At 46.7% G+C, this 23,982-nt stretch overlaps 1 protein-coding gene across 1 annotated transcript in view; it reads right to left on the bottom strand.

Moving 5' to 3' along the window:
* Positions 1-23,982, bottom strand: part of LOC137519142 (fibrocystin-L-like) — a 249,726-nt gene that overhangs the window by 136,853 nt on the left and 88,891 nt on the right. Inside the window, exons 23-28 of the mRNA XM_068237924.1 lie at positions 17,994-18,073; positions 17,754-17,883; positions 16,431-16,560; positions 15,822-16,063; positions 10,743-10,879; positions 6,164-7,184 (exon numbers count right to left, since the gene is read on the bottom strand). Of these exons, the coding sequence (XP_068094025.1) occupies positions 6,164-7,184; positions 10,743-10,879; positions 15,822-16,063; positions 16,431-16,560; positions 17,754-17,883; positions 17,994-18,073 (1,740 nt within the window). The remainder of the gene's footprint in view (positions 1-6,163; positions 7,185-10,742; positions 10,880-15,821; positions 16,064-16,430; positions 16,561-17,753; positions 17,884-17,993; positions 18,074-23,982) is intronic.

Below are 23,982 nucleotides of genomic sequence, written 5' to 3'. Positions count from 1 at the left end.
ACTCTGATTCTGCTGGGAACAGTAGTACACCGCTCGCTCAGCCAGACTATATACCATTGTTTACTGACACTCTGTGTACACCGCTCAGCCAGACTATATACCATTGTTTACTGCCACTCTGATTCTGCTGGGAACAGTAGTACACCGCTCGCTCAGCCAGACTATATAGCATTGTGTTTACTGCCACTCTGTGTACACCGCTCAGCCACACTATATAGCATTGCGTACTCTGCCAGTCAGTGTGTATATTGCTGGGATCAGTAATACTCCACTCACCGTCAACCACTATATGAGCTCAACATGAGTTCCCCAGAGACCTCCGCTGTGAGCAGCACTCCCAACAACAGCAACAGCCAACGCCCCACGCAAGCTATAACATCCACCCCAGCAGCCAGTGGTCAGCAGCAGCCCTCCCCGGAGGAGAACGTTGTGTCCATCAGTCCGTCGCCAGAGCGATTAATGAGGGCTGCCATTGAGGAGATGATGGGGCCTGATGTGGAGGAGGAGGTCTGGCTCAGGCCAGCATCCCAAGTTAATGTTGAGGACGATGAGGGGTCTGTGTCTGGGGATGTTGGGGTGGCAGAGGTGGTGGGTGGGTCAGACTCAGGAGAAGAGTTGTATGATGAGGATGATGATCGGGACCATCTGTATGTGCCTCAGAGTCCGACCCCGGAAAACATGTTGTATCGTGTGTTTAGGTACTAAAATCTGCGTTCCCTCCCAGTAGTGTTGGGCGAACAGTGTTTGCCACTGTTCGGGTTCTGCAGAACATCACCCTGTTCGGGGTGACTATATAGCAGACTATATAGCATTGTGTTTAATGCCACTCTGTGTACACGGCTCAGCCACACTATATAGCATTGTGTTTACTTCCACTCTGTGTCTGCTGGGAACAGTAGTACACCGCTCACCCGCCACTGTATAGCATTGTGCTCTGTGTCACTGCTGACAATAGTGGTACACCGCTCACCCACCACTGTATAGCATTTCTGTACTGCCACTGTACTGCTGCCAGTCAGCGTGTACTTTAAGGATAAGTGAAATGAGGAAAAAATCCGGTGAAAGAGGGAGGGGCAAGGGAAGAGGTGTTTCCCCTGACGGTTCACGTACAGGCCACAGGGGAGCACCCAAGAAAACCCACTCAATACTGCCCATGTTGTCCAGGACAACAACCCTCACAGATCCAAAAGAACAGGACCAGATAATTACTTGGATGACCTCTCAAGCGTCCAGCAGTGGGTTAAGCAGCACCAGCACATCACGCACGAGGTCCGAGTCCTCAGCCAGTTAAAGTCTGGGCTTTCTTTGAAGACTGCACTGAGGATGTTACCATGGCGATTTGCAAGGTGTGCAAGACCCGCCTGAGCAGGGGGAAAAGTATTAACAACCTCTCCACCACCAGCATGAGCCGCCACATTCTATCCAAACATCCCACTCTGTGGGCAAACGCGGCAGGACAGGGTACCACCAGCAACACTGCCTCCCTTGGGTTCACCAGACTCACCACCAGACCCGCCTCAGCAGCAGCAGTAGCCCAGCCATTGCGTGGTTCACAACATTCACAAACATCAGACGATGCTGACACTGTCACTTTCCGGACTAGTGCTCTTGAGGTCTCCCAGTGTTCATCAAACACAACAACCAACAGCCCTTCGGTGTGCAGCGCTACGGTTGAGTTGTCTGTCTCTGAGATGTTTGAGCACAAGAGGAAATTGCCAGCAAATGACCCCCGGGCCGTGGCAGTAACAGCCAGCCAGCATAGCCAAGCTTCTGGCCTGCGAAATGCTGCCATATCGAGTGGTGGAGACAAACAGCTTCAAGGGCATGATGTCAGTGGCCATCCCACGTTACGTGGTTCCCAGCCGCTACCACTTTGCGCGCTCTGCAGTGCCTGAGTTGCATGAGCACGTGGTCAGCTAAATAACCCGAAGCTTGAAGAATGCCGTTGCCTGCAAGGTTCACCTCACCACTGACACCTGGACGAGTGCGTTCGGCCAGGGTCGATACATCTCCCTTACCGCGCACTGGGTGAACCTTGTGGAGCCTGGCAGCGATTCCTCACCTGCTACGGCGCGGGTGTTGCCCACGCCGCAAACAGCTGAATAACAACAGCAGCACCTACCTCTCTGACTCCTTCTCCTCCAACGCATCTCAAAGCTGTACCTCATCCGGAAATGCTAACCCAGCACCAGCAGCAGTAGGATCGTGGAAGCAGTGCAGCACAGCTGTTGGCATGCGTCAGCAAGCGTTGCTGAAGCTGATCTGCCTTGGGGATAAGCAGCACACAGGGGAGGAAATTTGGAGGGGAATAAAGGAACAGACGGATTTGTGGCTGGCACCGCTGGACCTGAAACCGGGCATGAAGCTAGACACCTGGCACGAACTGGCAATGTACGCAATAGAGGTGCTGGCTTGCCCGGCAGCCAGCGTTATGTCGGAACGCTGTTTCAGTGCTGCCGGAGGCATCATCACAGATCGGCGTATCCGCCTCTCCACAGAAAATGCAGACCGTCTGACTCAAATTAAAATGAATCAATCCTGGATTGGAAACGACTACGCAACACTCCTGGACCCCAACCAAGTAACATGACCGATGAACATCTGGGATGGTTTAGCGTTTCCGGTCCCTGTTTATTGAACCTCTCATCTGTATTACATTTATGACTGCATGGCGGCAAAAAGCATTGCTGCTATATCCGCACGCTTTTTGTCCTCATGCAAGGCCTGGGTTGTTGTGTCTCACAAAGCGTGGCCTTCTCCTCCTGCGCCTCCTCCTGTTCCATCACGTGTGCTGCTGCTGCTGCTGCTGCTGCTGGGTTACCGTTGCCGGTCCCTGTTTATGGAACCTCTTATCTTTATTACATTTATGACTACATGGCGGTACAAAGCATGCTATCCGCACGCTTTTTGTCCTCATGCAAGGCCTGGGTTGTTGTGTCTCACAAAGCGTGGCCTTCTCCTCCTGCGCCTCCTCCTGTTCCATCACGTGTGCTGCTGCTGCTGCTGCTGCTGCTGGGTTACCGTTGCCGGTCCCTGTTTATGGAACCTCTTATCTTTATTACATTTATGACTACATGGCGGTACAAAGCATGCTATCCGCACGCTTTTTGTCCTCATGCAAGGCCTGGGTTGTTGTGTCTCACAAAGCGTGGCCTTCTCCTCCTGCGCCTCCTCCTGTTCCATCACGTGTGCTGCTGCTGCTGCTGCTGCTGCTGGGTTACCGTTGCCGGTCCCTGTTTATGGAACCTCTTATCTTTATTACATTTATGACTACATGGCGGTACAAAGCATGCTATCCGCACGCTTTTTGTCCTCATGCAAGGCCTGGGTTGTTGTGTCTCACAAAGCGTGGCCTTCTCCTCCTGCGCCTCCTCCTGTTCCATCACGTGTGCTGCTGCTGGGTTAGCGTTGCCGCGTGGTCCCTGTTTATTGAACCACTTATCTTTATTACATTTATGACTGCATGGTGGTACAAAGCATGCTATCCGCACGCTTCTTGTCCTCATGCAAGGCCTGGGTTGTTGTGTCTCAAAGCGTGGCCTTCTCCTCCTGCGCCACCCTCCTCCTGTTCCATCACGTGTGCTGCTGCTGGGTTAGCATTACCGGTCCCTTTTCCTGGAACCTCTTATATGTATTACATTTATGACTGCATGCCGACAAAAAGCATGTTACCTGTGCAAAGAAAACAGACATTTCCCGCATTTAAAAGACAGTTTTCCCTTTGAAACTTTAAAATCGATTTTCTCAAAAACTATAAGCTCTTTTTGCTAAATTTTTTTTTCCTCTTGTACCCACTCCCAAGGTGCACATACCCTGTAAATTTGGGGTATGTAGCATGTAAGGAGGCTTTACAAACCACAAAAGTTCGGGTCCCCATTGACTTCCATTATGTTCGGAGTTCGGGTCGAACACCCGAACATCGCGGCCATGTTCGGCCTGTTCGGCCCGAACCCGAACATCTAGATGTTCGCCCAACACTAATTAGCACTATCCAGGACCACCACGGGGAGGATTCCCAATACCTCCTTTTTATACAACCGGGGGGGACCACGGGGTCCCAGGCTCTCTCACTGCCTGGGAACCACAGCGGCACCCCAGAGGAGGGGGAGGCTAGGTGCCGCAGGCGACTCCCCCCCCCCCCCCCCCCCCAAGCATGGCCAGCGCGGGGAGAGCAGTTCGCACCTACCTCAAATATTAAAAACAGACACTTACTTTAACGTCCATTGCGTTCTGCTTCATGCGCACTAACTTGGGGGGCACCGCACCACATGAGAAAGGAGTGAAGCATGGGTCACCCCGAGCTTTAAAGCTCAGGGCTGGCTCACATTCAACACTCCAGAGGGGGGGGGGGGGGGGAGGACAGGCGCAGACAACTCACTCCAGGGCTCACACCACCAGAGCAAGCCATCCACAACCTGCCTCCAAAGGATACAACTGCAAAAAATACTTTCCATGAGAAAAATTATGCGTGCTCAAACACCAAGTTTAACTTTAGCAAGTCTGGCTTTGCAAATCTGGCCTAATTGGCTATTCATGAGGCAATGCTCATGCAAATATGCATTTGCTTTTGCATGCCAAACTATGCAGGGTAAAAAAACCAATACTGCAAAGCGGTCGCCCTGCTACATGCCAGTGATGAGCGAAAATACAAAAATTCATTTCGCCGAATTTTTACCGAATTTTGGCCTAATTTCGTTTTGACAGGCGAATTTTCCATCGAATTGCGTTCATTTTTGCCTAATGCCAGTCATTTTTGCGTTACTTGCGTATTATAGCGGACATTTTCCGCATAAGGGCATTAGCGTCCGCATACAGAGAAGTTTCTTGTGCATTATTGCGGACATTTTTCCGTATAAACGTCCGCATAGACTGAATTTCCATGCGGATTATTGCGGACATTTTTCCACATAAGGGCATAAGCATCCGCATACAATGAATTTGCATGAGCATTGCCTCATGAATAGCCAATTAGGCCAGGTTTGCAAAGCCAGACTTGCTAGGGTAGGCCTCTTTTCCACGGACAGTTGATAGACAGTAAAATGCCTCTCAAACTCTTACAACTGCTCACTGCTGCCTGGTAACTGCTTGCTGCTGCCTGGCAACTGCTCATTGCTGCCTGGTAACTGCTTACTGCTGCCTGGTAACTGCTTGCTGAGCACACAGCTCAACAGTCCGTGGAAAAGAAGCCTTAAACTTGGTGTACGAGCAAGCATACATTTTCTCATGCAAAGTACTTATTCTTGCATGAAGGTTGAGGCACGCCCTGGGGGCAGGGCGCTACTTCTTCTTCTTGCTCGAAGGTTGAGGCACTTAGTCTATTATAATATAATATATATATATATTTATATATAATATATATATATATAAATAAATATATATTATATATACATATATATATATATATATATATATATATATATATATATATATATCGGTCTACATGAAAAGGGCGCCGGTAAAAAAGGGCGCCTGGTGGAGCCCATATATATACCAACTTCGGCTACAAAAAAGGCGCCTGGTGTAGCCCATATAAACTTCGGCTACAAAAAAGACGCTTGGTGTAGCCCATATAAAAACTTCGGCTACAAAAAAAACAAGGCGCCTGGTGTAGCCCATATAAAAACTTCGGCTAGAAAAAAACTCCGGGATGTGTTAATTACTATTCCCCCTCCAGGCCGCCATGGATAGTGGGGGAATGAAATAATTCGGCTTCCAGCGCTTGTAGCCCATATACAAACTTCGGCTAGAAAAAAAAGTCAATAATATGGGCTACAGAGGGGCACCTTACTGTAGCCGAAAAAAATATGGGCTACAAAGGGGAGCCCGCTTGTAGCCGAAAACCTTGTAGCCGAAAAAATATGGGCTACAAAGGGGAGCCCACTTGTAGCCTATATCAAAACTAGGGCGCCCTTTTCTACACCTTGTAGCCCATATTTCCAGAAATAACATTGATGTCTATGGTGGCGCCCTTTTCATACAAGCAGCTCGGGCGCCCTTTTCAACCGATCCCATATATATATATATATATATATATATATATATATATATATATAGCGTATATTTGTACTGGAAGGTGTTGTCTAGCATGCTAAACAATATTTTATCCTCAATTCTGGCTCTGAAATACCATGAAAAAAACACAATTTTAAAAAGTTGTTTTTACCTGTAAGGGTCCCGTCCATGTCAATGAAAACGATTTCATTCTCCCTTCGGAAACTTCCCTTATTTGACGTATTAAAGAACTGTATTCCATCAAATCTTACACTCCAAGCACCACATCTGTCATAGCACAACCCAACAACAGCGGTCGCTACACAGTTTGGACGGTCAAAATTCATGAACTTAATAGATGAAACTGTGAGTCCATCATCCAAGGGCAGAGATATGCCCCTAGCCGTGCAGTAACTGGTGCTATTGCCTAGTTCATCAAGATGGCCAACAATAATGACGTTTTTAAGGACTGCTCCACTGCTCTCACCCCATCTACTAACATAATTTGGTACAACCCTCTTAGTTTCTATGCCACAATCTTCATTATTTACCAAGGTGAAGTTATGGAATTGAACAGCACCAACGTTAACCCATTCAGCCCCTTTCTGGCAATTCCAAGTGGTCAATGATTTGAAAACAGCTGAAGAAGGTATTCCAGAACCGCAATATCCTAATTCCATGGGGTAGTATTCTTCATAAATCCAAAGTCCATACCACCCCTGAGAATGGACAGTGTTATTGTAAAATTCACCTAGTGGCAGCCATTTCGGACATATGGATGAGTCATAGGATAGACCATCTGGGTGGTCATGCATCCTGTACCAGAAGCCAAAGTGTGTGCCACCTGCAGCTGCATTGTGCCGAACAGTGTTATTTGGATTTGTCACCCAAAAAGCCGCTGGTGTAATGTCATCATTGAGGAGACTGGTACTTTGCTGAACAAACACAGCCAGGTTGTATTGAAGTATATTCCCATGTTCAATGCCATCTTCGATGAAGATAGCTCCTCCCATGATGTCATAAATAACGTTGCTTTCAACTAGAAGTTGGTGAGTATTGTGAATGGACACAGCTCTGTTGTAGGTCTGATGGATTCCACAGCCTCGTACATAGGAGGTATACTGGAGATCACCTACTAAGTGCCAGTTGATCGGATGGCGGCTAAGCCGGTAAGCCTGACCTGCATGGACAACCTGCAAAACACAAGTTTGCTAATGTTTATATTTTTGTTCTTTTATGTTTCTAAAGCCATGGCATAAATGCAAGTATTTCATTTTTAGCTTCACTCAAAACTGATGATCAAACGCTATACAAGACCTGTCTTACTACTAGGAAAGCTTTGACAGTTAACTGGCAGTCACTAAGGGCCTGAGCCCACTAACACAGTTGTGTGCAGTTGTATGCAGATGTGTCCGCTTTTCAGCATCTGTAACATTGATGTGTTGCTGAAAAGCTTACACAACTGCGCACAACTGCGTTAATTGGCTCAGGTCCTAATGAATGCGTGGATATAGCTTGTATCCTTTAGCAGGATGTATTCCTACATCCTGCCTTGGACCCCTTCGGATCCAGTAACTGTAATGGAAGTGATCCTGGCACTCTGATTGGCCCAACAGACTGCCTGTCATGTGACATCACTTGACAGGCAGTCTATTGGGCCAATCAGAGTGCCAGTATCACTCCCTTTACAGTTACTGGACCTGAAGGGGTCCAAGGCAGGATGTAGGGATACATCCTGCTAAAGGATACAAGCTATCTCCACGCACTCGCTGCATATAGCTCTGTCAGTTTACATGGTTGCACCCTATCCTATCCCTGGATTTTTACCTCCACTTCTGACCTAGCTTACCTGAATGTGCCCTTGCCAATAACAATGACCATGTCAACAGATTCCAGTATAAACTTACACATACAGTGAGGAACATAGGTATTTGAACACTGCAGTTTTGCAAGTTCTTCCACTTCGAAATTATGGTAGGGTCTGAAATTCACATTGTAGGTTCATTCCCACTATGAAAGAAGAATTTATTTGTATTGCACTGCTGCACATAAGTATTTGAACACCTGATCAAGTCAGTGTTAATATTTGGTACAAAGCATAAAAGAAGCAAGCACTCCCAGCCAGCACTCTGCCATATATATTGGTCTATAGACAGCACGTCAGCCAATCAAGTGTAATTGTATACAGCCGTGTCTGTAGTACCAAATCGAGTAGGAACTGTATAGGTCCAGCAAAAAAACAGGAGAAAGGGTTCTGTCCCACATAATCCTAGACTATGTGACCAGCAGAGGACCAATATATATGGCAGAGAGCTGGCTAGGAGTGAGCATTTGCTTCCCTTGTGTTTTGCTTTCAGTATTTAGAGGCAGTGAGGGTGAATCACCTGCTGGTGGGGGCACCAGGTCTACCCTGCGCTCCCGTCTTGGTGTTGCATATGGGTTTGGTGGTCCCAGGTGTTGGCGGAGCCTGGGGCCCCCTTCTGTCATGTATACCAGTGTTTGTGTTTTTTAATATTTTGTACAGAAGCCTTTATTTTCAATTACAGAAGTCAAGCGTTTCCTGTAGTTCATGACCAAGTTTGCACACACAGTAAGGCCCGGTTCACATTAGTGTTCGCTGTCCGGATTCGCCTGATCGGATCCGGACAGTATACTGTACAAACGGAACGGACATTCCGCATAGCAATGCAAAGTCTATGCGGCTGTTCACACGCGCCCGTTCCGTATGGAACGGAGCCGAATCGGATCCAGACTCCGGTCACTTTTCCAACATGCTCTATTTTTTGGGTCCGGATCATCCGGCCGACGCACCCGGACCGGAGCCTGACTGCACAATCCGTGCATAGAAACCAATGGGAAACGGAAAGTACAGAACACACTGGCTATAAAAACCTGACGTTCTACCCCACTTCCTATGCGTTTTCTAGCGGCCATTTTGGATGGGGACACATGGGCCCAGCATTTCTGGAGTGGAGCAGCAGTGACTTTGTGCTGGAGCTGTTTGGCAGTATATGTCGGACGTGGAGGTGAGGCCCTACACAGCGGAGGACCTGATTCTACATGTGCACCTTCTGCTGACCTCCCAGACCCCAACAATATTTATATAGTTTGTATCTCTTTTACCAAACGGATCCGGATCGCAGCCGTATCAATACGTATGCAAACGGACCGGATCGGATCGGTCATCCGGTCCGTTCTTTACAGAAACGCAAGGGTAAACGTGGCCTTACAGGGATTTTTGCCCACTCCTCCACACAGAGCTGTCAGGTTTCGGGGCTGTCACTGAGCAACATGGAGTTTTAGCTCTCTCGAAGATTTTCTATTGGATTTAGGTGTGGAGACTTGCTAGGCCACTCCAGAACCTTGACATGCTTCTTATGGAGCTACTCTTCCTTGGTTATCCTGGCTGTGTGCTTCAGGTCATTGCCATGTTAGAAGACCCAGCCTGGACCCATCTTCAATGCTCTAACTGAGGGAAGGAGGTTGTTGCTCAAAATCTCACAATACATGGCCCCAGTCATCCTCTTCTTATATACAGCGCAATCATCCTGTCCTCTTCACAGAAATGCACCCCTAAAGCATGAGGTTACCAACCCCATGCTTCACAGTAGGATGGTGTTCTTGGGATCCAACTCATCCTTTTTCCTCCAAGCACGGCGAGTGAAGTTCAGACCAGAAATGTTTAGATTTTGTACTTTGGTCTCATCTGACCATATGACTTTCTTACATGCCTCCTCTGGATCATCCATATGATCACTGGCAAACTTCAGACGGGCCTGGACATGTGATGACTTGAGCAGGTTAACCTTCCATGCAATGCATAATTTGAAACCATGATTTGCCCATGGTAGTAGTTGGAGTCTGATTGACTGTTGGGTGGACAGGTGTCTTTAAAGAGCTCAGACAGGTTCTTCTTATTTAGATTAATGAGTGGAGTAGAGGTGGACTTTTTAAAGACAGGTCTTTGAGTTCTTGCTGATTGCCAGGTGTTCCTTACCTGCAGCAGTGCAATACAAATACATTCTTACAATGTGATTTCCTGAATTTCTGTGTTTAAATGCTGTCACTCACAGTGGGAATGCACTTACAATGTGAATTGTAGGCCCCTTCATGATTTCTAGGTGGGAGAACTTGCCAAATTGCCAGGTATTCAAATAGTTATGTCTTTCGTTGTGTCAATATTATTTCATTTTGAGGATGTGTACATTAAGTGACAACAAAAGCAATTAGAGAAGTGAAAGGTCAAAGGAAATGTTTTTGGATAGAATAGGCTAAACTTGATAGTGGGACCTCTTTCGGATTTTATTGCTGTGTTGCTATTGGTCAAAGTTCTCTTCACTTCCTATCATAACACCAAAACAGGAAATGAGAGAAAATCTTTCCAATGAGAACAGGGAGGGACATCAACTGAACAAAGCAATCCTTCCCCAGACCACCCAAACAAGAAAAGTTTTTGTCCGATCTTCACCTCTTTATCACATAGCCATACTTCTGCTGCACTAATTGGAAATGTATTTGCTGCATTCTCTATGAAAGCCCATGAAACAGCCACCAAAATGAAAGTGACCTTATAGTTATGGCTGTGGCAGGCTTTGGAACTTAAATCTTTCTACTAAAGGTACTGAGTCATTTAACGGCCAAGAGGAACATTTACCATCCCAGTACAGCATGTTGGATTGGACTAACTACTGTAGGCACTATATGTGCTTGGACTGCATTTATCACTCCCATGTCTGAAGAAAAACAGGTACCTCCACATATTCTATCCTTCCGATGGACTGTAGCTGGTTGGATTGTGGAGCGTGGAACATTATACATCCTCCAAACTGATCACTTCCTACTTCCTCTCCGTACCGGCCCTGGAAACATGTCTGGATGGCAAATTCACCTGGAAGAAGAAAGAATAATCTGTGAGACCCTGGACTTACTTTTGCATTGATGATTCCAGCATGTATGTGTGTGTTAAGCAAAGACTTTAGACAGTGCATAGACACCACCAGTGGCATAACCTACATTTTTGACAGGGCCTCCCTCATGTTCACACCCCTTCCCTTGCCTACCCTTGCTGGCCACCACGGCATTGGAGCCCATCTCACAAGGGTCATAAAAAAGTGTGGCCATCATGATCTTCAAAACACCTAATCTGAAGTATAGTCTCCTGTATCAGAGGAAGGGAAGGTTGGTAGTTGTGGCCCCCTACAGCTCTGGGCCCCCCTGTGAGCCCAGGTGCTGCTCCCCTTTAGTCACGCCCCTGGACACTACTGTCTGATGGGCACACTATTGCGCTATGCAGCTTTAAATTGTTGCAAGGCACTGCTGTATGCATTTTAAGTGAAACGCAGAGCCGTCCCACCATCTGATTGAATGAGACTGCGCTGCAATGTAGGTGCTATGCGTTTTGGCCAACATTACAATACAACATATCAGTGTGCCCAGGCCCTTAGTGGTATCCATAAAGCCGTTGTACAAAGTGCTCCGCTCTGTCCTACAGCATCCGCCAACATTTCAGTGCATTGTAATCACTTTAAGTAACCCGTCTTGAAGCTTTCAGGAAAAAATGTCCAAATTAAGTCTAGTCAGTTTAATCATGGAGGCGTGATGTGGGCATGGGGATGAAGGGGGGAATCTACTGCTTTTGCATTGCAGGTGACAACGAGTAAGGAAATCCTACAATAAAAAAAAGATTAAAAGTAGTATGGGAAGAGTTTAGAAACCCTCATTGTGCACTAAATGGGAAGATCACTTTAATTGAGGGTTTTCTTTGGTAACTGGATCTTAAAAAAAAAAAAAAAATCCCTCTGGAAAACCAACAACAATTAAAACACAAGATTCCCCCCCATCCCTACCCAAGGTTAAAATGATTGGTTTGAGTTTTTATATAAAATGTGAGAGTCAGAGCACTAGTTTTGGCCACCCTTTGCCATCGGATTGTTGGCAGTCTGTGCAGGTGGGAGAGAACTGTGGTCATGTATGGTGGCCTTGCCATCATCTCCAGGGACTCTGGAAAAAAACTGAGGCAGTCCGGGCTGCATCAGAGGGCTTCACACTAAGAGACCATATGGCCCTCCTTGGTGTAGAAAAATGAGTGTCAGGAACCGGCCCCACGGCCCACCTGACTGGGGGTTAAATTAGATCGCAAGGGGAGCAGCCTTATTCAAGCTAACACAAGGCTGTCACCCCTCAAAAACACTTCTCACTGCCACCACTAGCTGCTGCTAGACACTTCAGCAATTCCCACTCTGCTGTCAAGGGGCCTGCACTCAGTCCAGCATTTTCGTCACACACACAATGTGATCACGCAGTAGTAAGGCACAATCAGGCACTGAACTTGTAACGCAAATTACACTGCAGTCTCTCTCTAGGCTATGAGTTTTGGCTAGTACAGCAGAAGTCAAACTTTTTAAATATTTAATATTCCAGAAAAAAGTGGAACAGCGCAGAAAGTAATATATACAAAAGATTTACAAAACAAAAGTAAGAATACAAAGACACACAAGAAGACAGTTTGCTCATAAACAAAATAAAAATGGGAATAAACGTTACCAGCATGAAGATCAGAGTGTTGTTTGCGAGGAGAACGCAGTTTCCGTTCAGTAGTCAGGGCACTCCTAGTGTGTTGCTAGCTCCTGGGGAAGTACAACTCTAAATCTTCCTAGCTAATGTTTTATAGCAAGATTTGTGGCCCGGGGCCACTCAAATGTCCAGATCTAGGAATAATCCAATTTACTCAGGTGTGACAGCACATCCTTGCTGGCTATGACATGCAAATTCCAAAGGTTCCTGTTTTAGCTTTCAACTGTCCAGATGCAGACAGTCTGATTGTGTATTGGCTGTTTACATATACACAGAGTTCAAAGCCATGCAGACACAGACTGTCCTTCGCCAAATGGCTGCTAATTAGCAGTTCCCTGCTTCCAGAGGAACTGAATGCAAATGTAATGTACATTGACATACAGAAACTCAAAGTAGCAGCTTCCTTCAGCCAGGTGTCAATTATACCCCCCAAAGCCAGACTGGCTTTTAGCAGACATATACATATGACACAGACAGAAAATAAAACATGGCTTCAAATGGATACAAGTTATACCAAATGGCCGCTGTATTATATGCAATATCGCAAATGAGTGATCACTTAAAGAGTAACTGTCAGGCTGCAAAAGCTAATTTAAACCTCTATTCTCCTGTGTTACACAGTTTAGAAGGAAGCCAAAAAGGCTATACTGAAGTTAAAAATCTCTCTTACTTTGATGTTTGCTGAATAGTAATACTCTTTATTCCCACGCTCCTAAGGAGGCCGGCAGATATTGCAGAGCATGCTGGGGCTGCTTCTTCTCTCTACTGCACTCCCTTGGTCCTCCCCTTCATTTCCCTATCCCACCCTAAGGCTGCTTTCACAGTGGGAAGTTACAGGCTCATGTTACAGCAGCTTGTAACTTGTAGCCCAGAACTCACAGCACTGAAAAATCAATGTGCTGTTCACAGTGCACATGTTCCGTTATGCACGAGAGAAAACAAGGGTTCCGGGCACCAATGGTTTGCAGTCACCCTTTATTAAGTTCCCGACACCTTCCAAACATAAACATCAATCTTAGGCCTTACAGCCGTTTCGCAGGATAACCTGCTTCTTCAGAGGCAAAATAGTACACGCTGTACTATCTTGCCTCATGGAAAAGCATGTAAATAGTTTGATTAGGTGATGAATTTTAAGAGTCTAATAATAACAACAGAAGCCTAAGATCAGAGCCTTTAGGTGGCCACATACGATACAATAACATGATCCGATTTTACAGTAATTCGATAAAAATGATCGAATCTCCCGAAAAAAATTTAATGCATTTTTTCATTTGACTGAAAAATCCAATCAGATTTCCCTTTTCTTTCAATTTTTATCGATCCGGAATGCTGGAAATATTTTTCTAAAGATTGTATGGTGTGTAGCAATTTTCTCAGAGTTTCCAATCATTTTTATCATAACTAGGGAAAAATTTAAATTTGAAATGCTACAATCAGTCAGAAAAATGTATTGCAATTCTTGAATTGAACAGATATTTAAAAAATTGTATGGTGTGTGGCCACCTTTAGGGCCTGTTTCCACTAAATCCACTACACACGGATTCTGGATGCAGAAAAACTGCAATGAATGTCTTGGTGCCTGTTTCCACTAAACGCTATATTTCAGATGCAGATTTCCCATAGGCATTAAAGAGACTCTGAAGCGAGAATAAATCTCGCTTCAGAGCTTATATTCAGCAGGGGCATGTGTGCCCCTGCTAAAACACCGCTATCCCGCGGCTGAACGGGGGTCCCAAATCCCCCCCTGCAAAATCAACGACCAACTTGGTCGTAGATTTTGCTGCTGTTGAGGCAGGGCTAACGGCTGCAGCCCTGCCTCTCAGCGCCGTCTATCAGCGGCGCATCGCCGCCTCTCCCCCGCCCCTCTCAGCGAAGGAAGACTGAGAGGGGCGGGGGAGAGGCGGAGATACGCGCTGATAGACGCGTGTGAGGCAGGGCTGCGTGCATTAGCCCTGCCACAAACAGGAAGAGATCCCCGTGAGTAGACGAGGTGATTTGGGGGGTAAGGGACCCCCGTTTAGCTGCGGGATAGTGGCGTTTTAGCAGGGGCACACATGCCCCTGCTGAATATAAAAGCTGAAGCTAGTTTTATACTCGCTTCAGTCTCTCTTTAATTGGAATCAGGAGTTGACTGGTCTGAGCACACATCTCTTTTTTTCTGGTGGGCGAATGCAATTTGCATACGCTTTGCCATTTTAATTAGTCAGATGACTTGAGGCAGCCAGTATTTAGTCAGGAGTTGACTGGTCTGAGCACACATCTCTTTTTTTTTCCTGTGTAGCATACAATTGTTTCTTCCTTCATGGGGTGTTGTGTGTGTGTGTGTGTGTGTGTGGGGGGGGGGGGGGGGGCAGGGTGCGGATGGGCTTGCCCTGGGGGGCTTGTCTGCGCCCCGCCCCCCCTCACCTCACCATTGGTGTGTTTGCTCCCAAACCATGCAAATGGCACCACATGTAAGTACATTCGCAAAGTTAGGGAAGCTATCTTATGGGGGGGCAGCATGGGTGGTCCCCCCTGGGCACAGGCCATGTATAGGGGGTGTGCTGGCCATGCTCTCTTGCTCCCCCCTCCCATGGGGGGCGGTTGCGGTGCTCCAGGGCAGTGGATGCCTTGTGGGGGTGTCTGCGCTGCCCTTCATTTCTTGGGGGTACAAGGAGGCCTACATGCGGCACCCCTGTTGAGATGCAAAATTTTGCGTGGGCCAACTCCTGCAGGAAGATAGGTGGACAGGTTAGATCCTGCATATTCTGGTGGGCGAATGCAATTTGCATACGCTTTGCCATTTTAATTAGTCAGATGACTTGAGGCAGCCAGTATTTAGTCAGGAGTTGACTGGTCTGAGCACACATCTCTTTTTTTCTTCTGTGTAGCATTAATTGGAGTCAGTTTTCTGCATCCGTAGTGGAAACAGGCCTTTACAAATCTATAAATCTGTCTTTTGATCAAACTAATCACATGGTTCTTCATAAGTTCTGCTACATTTGAGCAGCCCTGCTGTTTAGCAGCTCCCGGAGCTGAAAGTCATTGGGGATGTCCATGTTTTTTGGGGATCTCCAGGAAGATGCAGCTTAAGTGCCTGGAATGTTGCATCAAAATTGTCTTGCTATGCTGAATGTCTATGAGACTGACTGTATGAGGAGGCAAGTTCGTTGTATAATGGATACAGATTTAATACACATTTTGAAGACTTAACAAAGGGAGGGGTCACATTCAGCTACATACAAAATAAGAGTCATGCAATAGAAAAAAATAATTACCAGTATCAAATCCATCTGGACAGGCTGGGATGGTGTCGCTCCATTCCACGTTGGTGGATCCTCTGACCACAACATTCCTGGTGAGAACCCCAACTTCAGCTCTGGCATCAAACACAGTGCCATCAGCCAGAGTGACAGATATGCCCAGGTGCTGGTATGCCAGAGGCTGTGTCAGAGTCAGAGTTTTGCCATCTGCAGACACGGACAGTATGGTCCTCTTCTCATTCTGCCTTTGGCTTTGCCTGGTGGGAAAGTTAAACATGTCATACGACTCCAGAAAGTGATTTTGGCAATGACTTAAAAAGGAAGGCTTATTGCTGTCACGTATGCTCAACTGGACAAAGGTGATTTAGGGTTAGATCACACTAGGGTGAAGCACACTGGAGCCATAGTGTATCTGAATAGGACCACTCAAAAGGTCCATTGCAAATAAAGGCAACACATTCGCTATTCAAAAAAATCATGCAGGTCAAGTTTGTCTGTTGTGGTAAAACCTTGCCCACTGGTAAAGTATTGGTTCCAGCCAGTTACGGTTTCTGCTCTCTTACATCGGAGACCTTAACCCAATACACTTTCCAGAACCTCTGTAAATAGAAGGCTCATATGTACCTGTTTCCAGTTGATGCAATGACAACCTCATCTCCAGCCTTCCAGGTGACACTTCGCTGCAGGACCAGAGTGGAGTTTCTGGCCTCTGCAGTCTGAGCCAGACGAGTCCAGACCACTGGTATGGGAATACCTAGAAAACAAACAATCAGACTCTGCTGCTCTGTCTACATAACAAATACTCCCCATTAAAAGAATTACATTTTCAGAATCTTTTGCTTAGCCCTTTAATTACTGTAATTTTGGTGTGTATAGCAGCTTGCTGTGTGCCTAATTCAGGAAAACTCAGATTTTTTTTGCATCTCATGGACCAGCCGTACTGGCTGAGCATTTTTTTTACCCAGTGACCATAGCTTAGGTTGTATTAAGATGGATGGATGGATTAAGGTTGAAATGGGGCTCTAGGTAAGTTGGCAAACTTTGGCCGACCGCTGATGGCCGACATTGCTTTTTTGGTAAGATTTGGCGGGGGCTTGTGTGAACAAGGCCCTCTCTCTTACTCCAGGCCCTAGACACATGCTTATGTACCTTGTAGATGACCAACTCTGCATGAAGATTAATATTTTCAGCTTGGTGGAAGGCAAAAAAAAAAAAAAACAAAAAAACAACCGCCAGCTATTGTTAATTCTGGTAATTTATACTATACTGTATACTATATTCAAATTTCATCCCAGCTTTCAAGTGCTATCAGCAGTGGATAGCACAACCTTGCTTGGAGGGGCAACATATTCACCTCCCACCTCACAAAACATTACCCCCACTATTGGTGGGCACAAGAGCTTTATAGACCTCCTGACCTGATGGTGTGTCTGATAATTAAGGACTAGGGTTTTAGGTGTTATCTAATTGCCTTAAAACCAAAGCATTTAAACGAACACTCCTTGTCCCAGCTAACGTGTAGAGGAGTCTCCTGTCCCTTTGAATCTCCTGATGTGGCAGATGTGTTAGCATGCTAGCATTAGAAAGGTCATTTTAATGCGTACGGATGGTTCGCCCTGCAGGTCATTTGGGTGCAGGGAGAAGCTGAGAGGCGGCTCTCCCTGCGCTAGGTGATATTGGAAAAGATATCAAATATATCCTCCTACTGATTACCTCTGTTGTCTCTTCGCTGCGTAAATTCGGGGTCCGACTGGCACACAATTTACGGTGGTTTATTTGGCTGTAGTGGGCACCCAAATTACATAATGAGCAGTCTATTGGGCACCCAAATCCAGCGCAGTGCGTGGGTCCTGAGCAGGTATTAAAGTAACCTGACTCAATTTTAGCATGTATGATTTGAAACTTTGGCTAATACATTGTAGGGCAGTTTTATTCAAGCAAGCCTACCATGAAGTTCGAGGGTCCCCTGACGGACGGCCAGCGTCTTCGCCCCGTACAAGGGCAGCTCTGGGGAGCGCAGGTGTCCATGCAAGGTAATGATGGCTTTGTGCTGGAATGGGGCGGCCTCCGTTCCAACCTGTATTTCAGATTATATCACAGGGACAAATGTAATGATGAGCAATGTAATACTGTTTTCATCTGGTATAGCCATGTTAAAATTTATCTGCACTTTTTAAGGAAACAAACCTGCAGAACTCCATTATCTGTAATGAGAATGTTCTCTGCTTGTAGCTCAATATCTGCTTCATCAAACACCAATGTTCCTCCTGCAGGAAAGGAAGGATGGGGTCAGATATGCAACTTTGTTTAACCTGTTAACAGCCACAAACGAGTTATCTCACTTTATGATAATGCACTGCCTTTGTTTGTAGCTAGCCAAACTCATTGTGTTGTAAATTCTTGGTTTGATTTGATCTCTCTCTCCAAGCAGAAAACATAGAAACTGAAAGCAGAAGTCCTCTTTTATTGTCTCACACTGCCCCCTAGTGACAAGTGGCCATAAATACAAATTACAACAGTACTAATTAGAAGCTAGGAAATGTTAAAAAGAAGAAATAGAAAATGAGCTAAAATAAAGTGGCCCGGAACACTTGAAAGCCTTTAAATAAATTGATTGCTAGAGGGTTAAAACATGACTGACAACTATTTTTACCCTTTGGGACTTCTAAAAGTAAAACATAAGCTGTCAGCTCCCTCTGCCAGGGCCAGGGGCAGACCTCCCATGAAGCCACCTGGATCACGTGATTCAGGTGGCAAAATCTAGGGGGCGGCGTTTGGACAAACAGTTTGGGCTACCTGGAACCTGCCTCCTCTCACGCCTGCCTTCCTAGCGCACACACTCATCACCCATGCATCCACGAATCCCCGTCCTCATTCGACCAGTGGGATCTGCCGTGACCAATCAGTTGGGAGTGCTGGCGCCAGGCTGGACAATCACAGCCGCTCGCTCTTTTTTGCTAACTGGTGCTGATGGTCTCGCGGACGGACCACTGCACCGTCATTGGGCCAATCACTGCACTCTATTTGTAACAGTAAAATTTTATAGGTTACTGCTACTGATTGAGTGCAGTGATTGGCCCAATGAAGATGCCATGGTCCCGACCACAAGACAATCAGCACCAGTTAGCAAAAGGGGCAGCAGACAACTGTGATTGTTTGGTGCTAGCACCCTTGCATGATTGGTCGCGTGCCAAAGCTTCCCTTCTGACTGGCCATGGAGATATGCTGTGCAAGGCTTTGCTTTAACGTCCCATATACCGTATTTTTCGGACTATAAGACACACTTTTTCTCCCCCAAAAGTGGGGAGAAAAATTCCCTGCGTCTTATAGTCTGAATGTGCTGCCAGATGTCCCCCACAAGCAGGTGCAGGACCATACTGCAAGCTCTCACCTGTCCAGCCGCGGGATCAGAGTCCTGCATCCTGCTTCCTCCTTTCATGTCACCCAAGCACTGCCTCCCCTTCTTTTCTGTCCTCCCTCTGGCAAGCGGCACTCACTGGAGGCTAACCCCGCAGCGGCTGAGTCACTCCCCAGAGGCATCCGGTCCTTGCCACCGATGTCCCCACTGGTCTTTCCTGACCTGAACATAGGCGGCCCGCATAGCGTTACAGCTCTGGCTCCAGTAGGAAGCATGTCTTCACCACCGGCTATGAGCCACGTGGGCCATCAGCTAGAGCTGCCCATGTGACTCCGGCTCCCGGAGCGGCTCCAACTCTGCCTTTCCTCTTCGCCGATGTGATGTCACTTACTGCTGCCTGCCTTATCGCTGCTGCTTCCAGGACATCGGCAGCTAAGAGTCACGTGGGCCATCAGCTACAGCTGCCCACGTGGCTTGTGTCCCGCAGCGGCTCTAGGTCTGCCTCCGGTCTTCACGGCCGATGTCCCTGCTGCCTTATCGCCGCTGCTTCCCGGGACATTGGCAGCTAAGAGTCACGTGGGCCATTAGCTATAGCTGCCCACGTGGCTCGGCTCCCGCAGCGGCTCTAGGACTGCCTCTGGTCTTCACCGCCGATGGCCCTGCTGCCTTATCGCCGCTGCTTCCCGGGACCAGGACATCGGCGGCTATGAGTCACATGGGCCATCAACTAGAGCTGCCCATGTGACTCCGGCTCCCGCAGCGGCTCCAGCTCCGGTCTCAGATGTCCCCACTGCCTCATCAGCTCTGCTACTGGGACCCTGCCACGCTGAGCAACACCGCAGGGGACTCAGGATGCCATCCCCATTGAAAGTAGCAAGCCTGACAGCAAGCCTCTCCCTAGGATCAGTAAGTATGAAAAAATGTGTTTGTAGCTTAGTGCAGTTAGTGTAGGTAGTGGGGGCCTTGTAGCTTAGTGCAGGTAGTGGACATTGTAGCATTAGCATAGTGTAGGTTTTGGGGGCAGCAGGGTTTAGTGTATGGTAGTAAGTGGGGCATCAGGACTGTGTAGCTGGTGGGGCACTTAGTGTAGCTGGTGGGGAAGCAAGGGTTAATGTAAGGTAGTTAGTTTAACTAGGGAACTGCAGGGGTTAGTGTAGCTTGGCAGTGTAGCTAAGGTAGAGACTGTCTGGGGAAAAGGTCCATAAGACGCCCCTGGACCATAGACACACCAGGTTTGGTATATTTTTTTCCCCTGATTTTTTGCCCCCTAAACCTAGGTGCGTCTTATAGTCCGGAGCGTCTTATAGTCCGAAAAATACGGTAATATAATGGGGTATTGCATGACCAACATGGGAAGTCCTAACTCTGAAGAGGTGGAAGTAGGTGGTCATTAGTTCATGGCTTTTGGAAAGACTTGAAGGGAACCTGAAGTGAGAGGTATATGGAGCCTACCATATTTATTCCCTTTTAAACAATACCTGTTTTCTGGCAGCCCTGCGGATCTATTTGGCTGCAATATTGTCTGAATCAAATCTGAAACAAGCATGCGACTAATCTGGTCGGATTTTTGTCAGAAACATCTGATCTGCATGCTTGCTCACGGTTTATGGCTATAAGTGTTAGACGCAGAGTCTCAGTAGGACAATCAGGTAACTGGAAATTAAATGAAAAAATGTGTGTTCACAGCTTTTCAGTCTCTCTGAATTTGGATATAAAGTGGAGCCAGTCAAATCCTTTACACATGAGCTAAAAGAGGCATTAATGAAGTTTGTTGCATCCGCCCCGGTTATAGAAGAGAACTGGAACACACAGTTTCCTGAATGATCTTTGCAATTGTATTCCACAGCTACTGCATGACAAGGACCCTTAGTTCTGCTTGGTAGGGCCAAGCAATAAGTGCTGTATGGTCGCTCAGAGCAGGCACCCAAGTTCCATACCTGCACAGAGTAGTGGTGGATATACAGTATGTCAAGGTTTATTTTCTACATTAGGGACAGTTTAGAGTGAAAGACATTATTTGTCTCTTTGGGGCTGATTTATGAAAGTTACCGTGCACAAGTAGCACGGGCGAATACTAGCGAGTGCACACTACGCACGGTCCTGTCAGCGTAGCGTGTGGTCTTCACTTATGCAAGATCCTCCATACTGCTATGCGATGTCCTCATAGCGCGACCGCAATGCTTCTCAGTCATGTCTCAGTCAGTGCACAGTGAAGAGAGGTTATATTTACATTAGGTTGATATATATATATATATATATATATATATATATATATAGTGAATATATATATACCACAATGCTCATATCACATATGGGGGTTGATTCACTAAACTGTGCTAATGCATAGCACGGCTGTTACCACGCCTTATCAGAGATAACACGCCGTTTCAAAGTTAGCACGCCTTATCAAAGTTAACACGCCTTATCAGAGTGGCATAATGAGCGCTATGTGCTCAGGGTAGGACGAGTGGAGCTCTCGCCATTGCCAATTAGCAGGCATACATTCATAGCGCTCACTATGCTACTCAGATAAGGCGTGATAACTTTGATAAGGTGTGTTAACGGCCGTGCTATGTGTTAGAACGGTTTAGTGAATCAACCCCTTACTTATAGCCAACCCCTTCCTTATAGCCAACCCCTTCCTTATAGCCAACCCCTTCCTTATCCCAACCAAACTTCCTTATAGCCCAGCAACTAAGAGCTGATCAGATAGAATGACACTGAGTGTTCCACAACAAGAGAACCACAGAATCCGGGCACCAGTCTTAGTTCCTTAGAATGCCAATAGTTTATTTAATATTCTTCACAAACAAAATAAAACACTGGAGACTACAGCCTGACAGCCATCACAAGTGCTTTGTTCTCTGATGACGCGGGGGAACCCATGAAACGACTGTCAGGCCATAGTACATTACTCCGCTTGTCCGTTATGTTTGTGTTTAAAGAGAACCCGAGGCGGGGTTCTGGGAATAAAATCCGCATACAGAGGCTCTGGGTATCCCCATACCCAGCCTCTGTTGCTATATAGATCACCCCCAATCACCCCCTGCACTCTACAACACCCCATAAATCACAGTCGCGCTGTGCGCGCCGTGTTTACCTCGCTCCTGTCACTCTCGCCGCTTTTCCCCCTCCTGCATCGCTCCGGTACCGCCTGCGTCCTTTCCCTCCAATCAGCGGGGAGGGAAGGGATGCGGGCGGGGACCGGAGCGATGCAGGAGGCGGGGAGCGGCGAGACTGACAGGACAGAGGAAAACACAGCGCGCTCTGACAAGCTGCGTGTCAGCAGCGCGGCTGTGTTTTAAGGTGGTATTGCAGAGCGCAGCCGCGGGGGGGGGGGGGCTTAGGGGCGAACTATATAGCAACGGAGGCTGGGCTCTATAGACAGACCCAGCCTCTGTATGGGGATTTTATTCTCAGAACCCCGCCTCAAGTTCTCTTTAAGATGAAATAATCTATTAGCATTCTAAGCCTCATACACACACAACAAAAGTCTTTTAAATGCACAATTATTAAACAACTTGAAGAAGATGGATAACTTTTGTCAAATATCACTGATAAGAGGCGACCAATGACTGATAAGATGCAGCTCAAGTCAATCCAACTGTTGGATTGACTTGATGAACAACTGAGAGAAGTTGCGTCCAACATGGCAATGTGTACAGAAGTCTGCTATGACTTTTTAATGATTTCCTTTACTAACTATAACATATTAGTCGTTCACCAGTAACAATACGGAAATTTGTAGTTGTTCGTCAAGTTGTCAGTCAAGTCGTTCTGTGTGTATAATAGCTGTTTGCACGCCAGGACGTATCTTTCCAACTTTTTTAATCATAGTAGTTTGTAAAGTTGTTTATAGTAAAAGACTTGATCATGTGTATGTGGCTTTAGGTACCGAGACTGGTGCCCGGCTTCTGTGGTTCTCTTGTTGTGAAATGTATCTGGTAGAGATTGGTCACAGAACTTAGTCTTGAAGGCCAGACTCTATCTTTCACTCTGCCAGCCAGAATTTAGAGCCAGCCTTGGTCTTGGACTATTCTCTCTGGCTGGCACTCTGAGTGTGTAATTAATTAAAGGCTGAGGGAGATAGACAGAAAACTCCAATAGTAAATAAATGCACTCTCCAGGTCTGTTGGATGTCCCATGAACAGGCTGAAAAAAAGTAAGCTGTAATCCTGGAGGGAGAGATGAAGAAGCCGACACCATGCCCTAGATGAACCATAGGAGCAGTAGAGAAATACTAAGAGCAGAACCAGCATGTAGTGTTCCAACAGGTACCCAGATGGCTATTTCACATTGTCACATTGTACACACATGCCGCAAGGAAGTGTAAGAAAGTGAAACGCATGTTTGGGCCAACATTTAGTCCATGGGGCCCACCTGCTGGCACTGCTCTTAGTTTTCTGTAATGCACAAGGGAATTATACTTATCTGTAACAAAACACAACTTGAACTTTGGACACGTTGCTCACTTCTTCCTTCCTCCATCCAGGATTACATCCTTGGCAGAAAAAACGAATGTGTCCTTCAAGATTAACGGAAAAAAAACCCCACTCAACTCTGCACCCTCAGAAACCCCAGTTGATCCAGAGGGAGTAAAATAAAACTCTTAAAGAGAAGTTTTACTTTTGTTCAGAAAAAAAGTTGTTTTAGTCTGGCTCTCTATTCTATAAGGATTAGCCAGAAACAGCCATTCCACAGAGATTCTGGGTAGAATAGAGTGGAAGGAGTGATAAATAGGGAGAGGAGCTCTGACGTTCTAACTGGAAGGAGAGCTCTGATTCCACAACTGGAGTGAGCAATGATGTCCCAACAGGC

This window comes from Hyperolius riggenbachi, chromosome 5 (assembly GCF_040937935.1).
Source record: "Hyperolius riggenbachi isolate aHypRig1 chromosome 5, aHypRig1.pri, whole genome shotgun sequence".
NCBI lineage: Eukaryota > Metazoa > Chordata > Amphibia > Anura > Hyperoliidae > Hyperolius > Hyperolius riggenbachi.
This window is presented reverse-complemented; position numbering and strand designations above follow the sequence as displayed.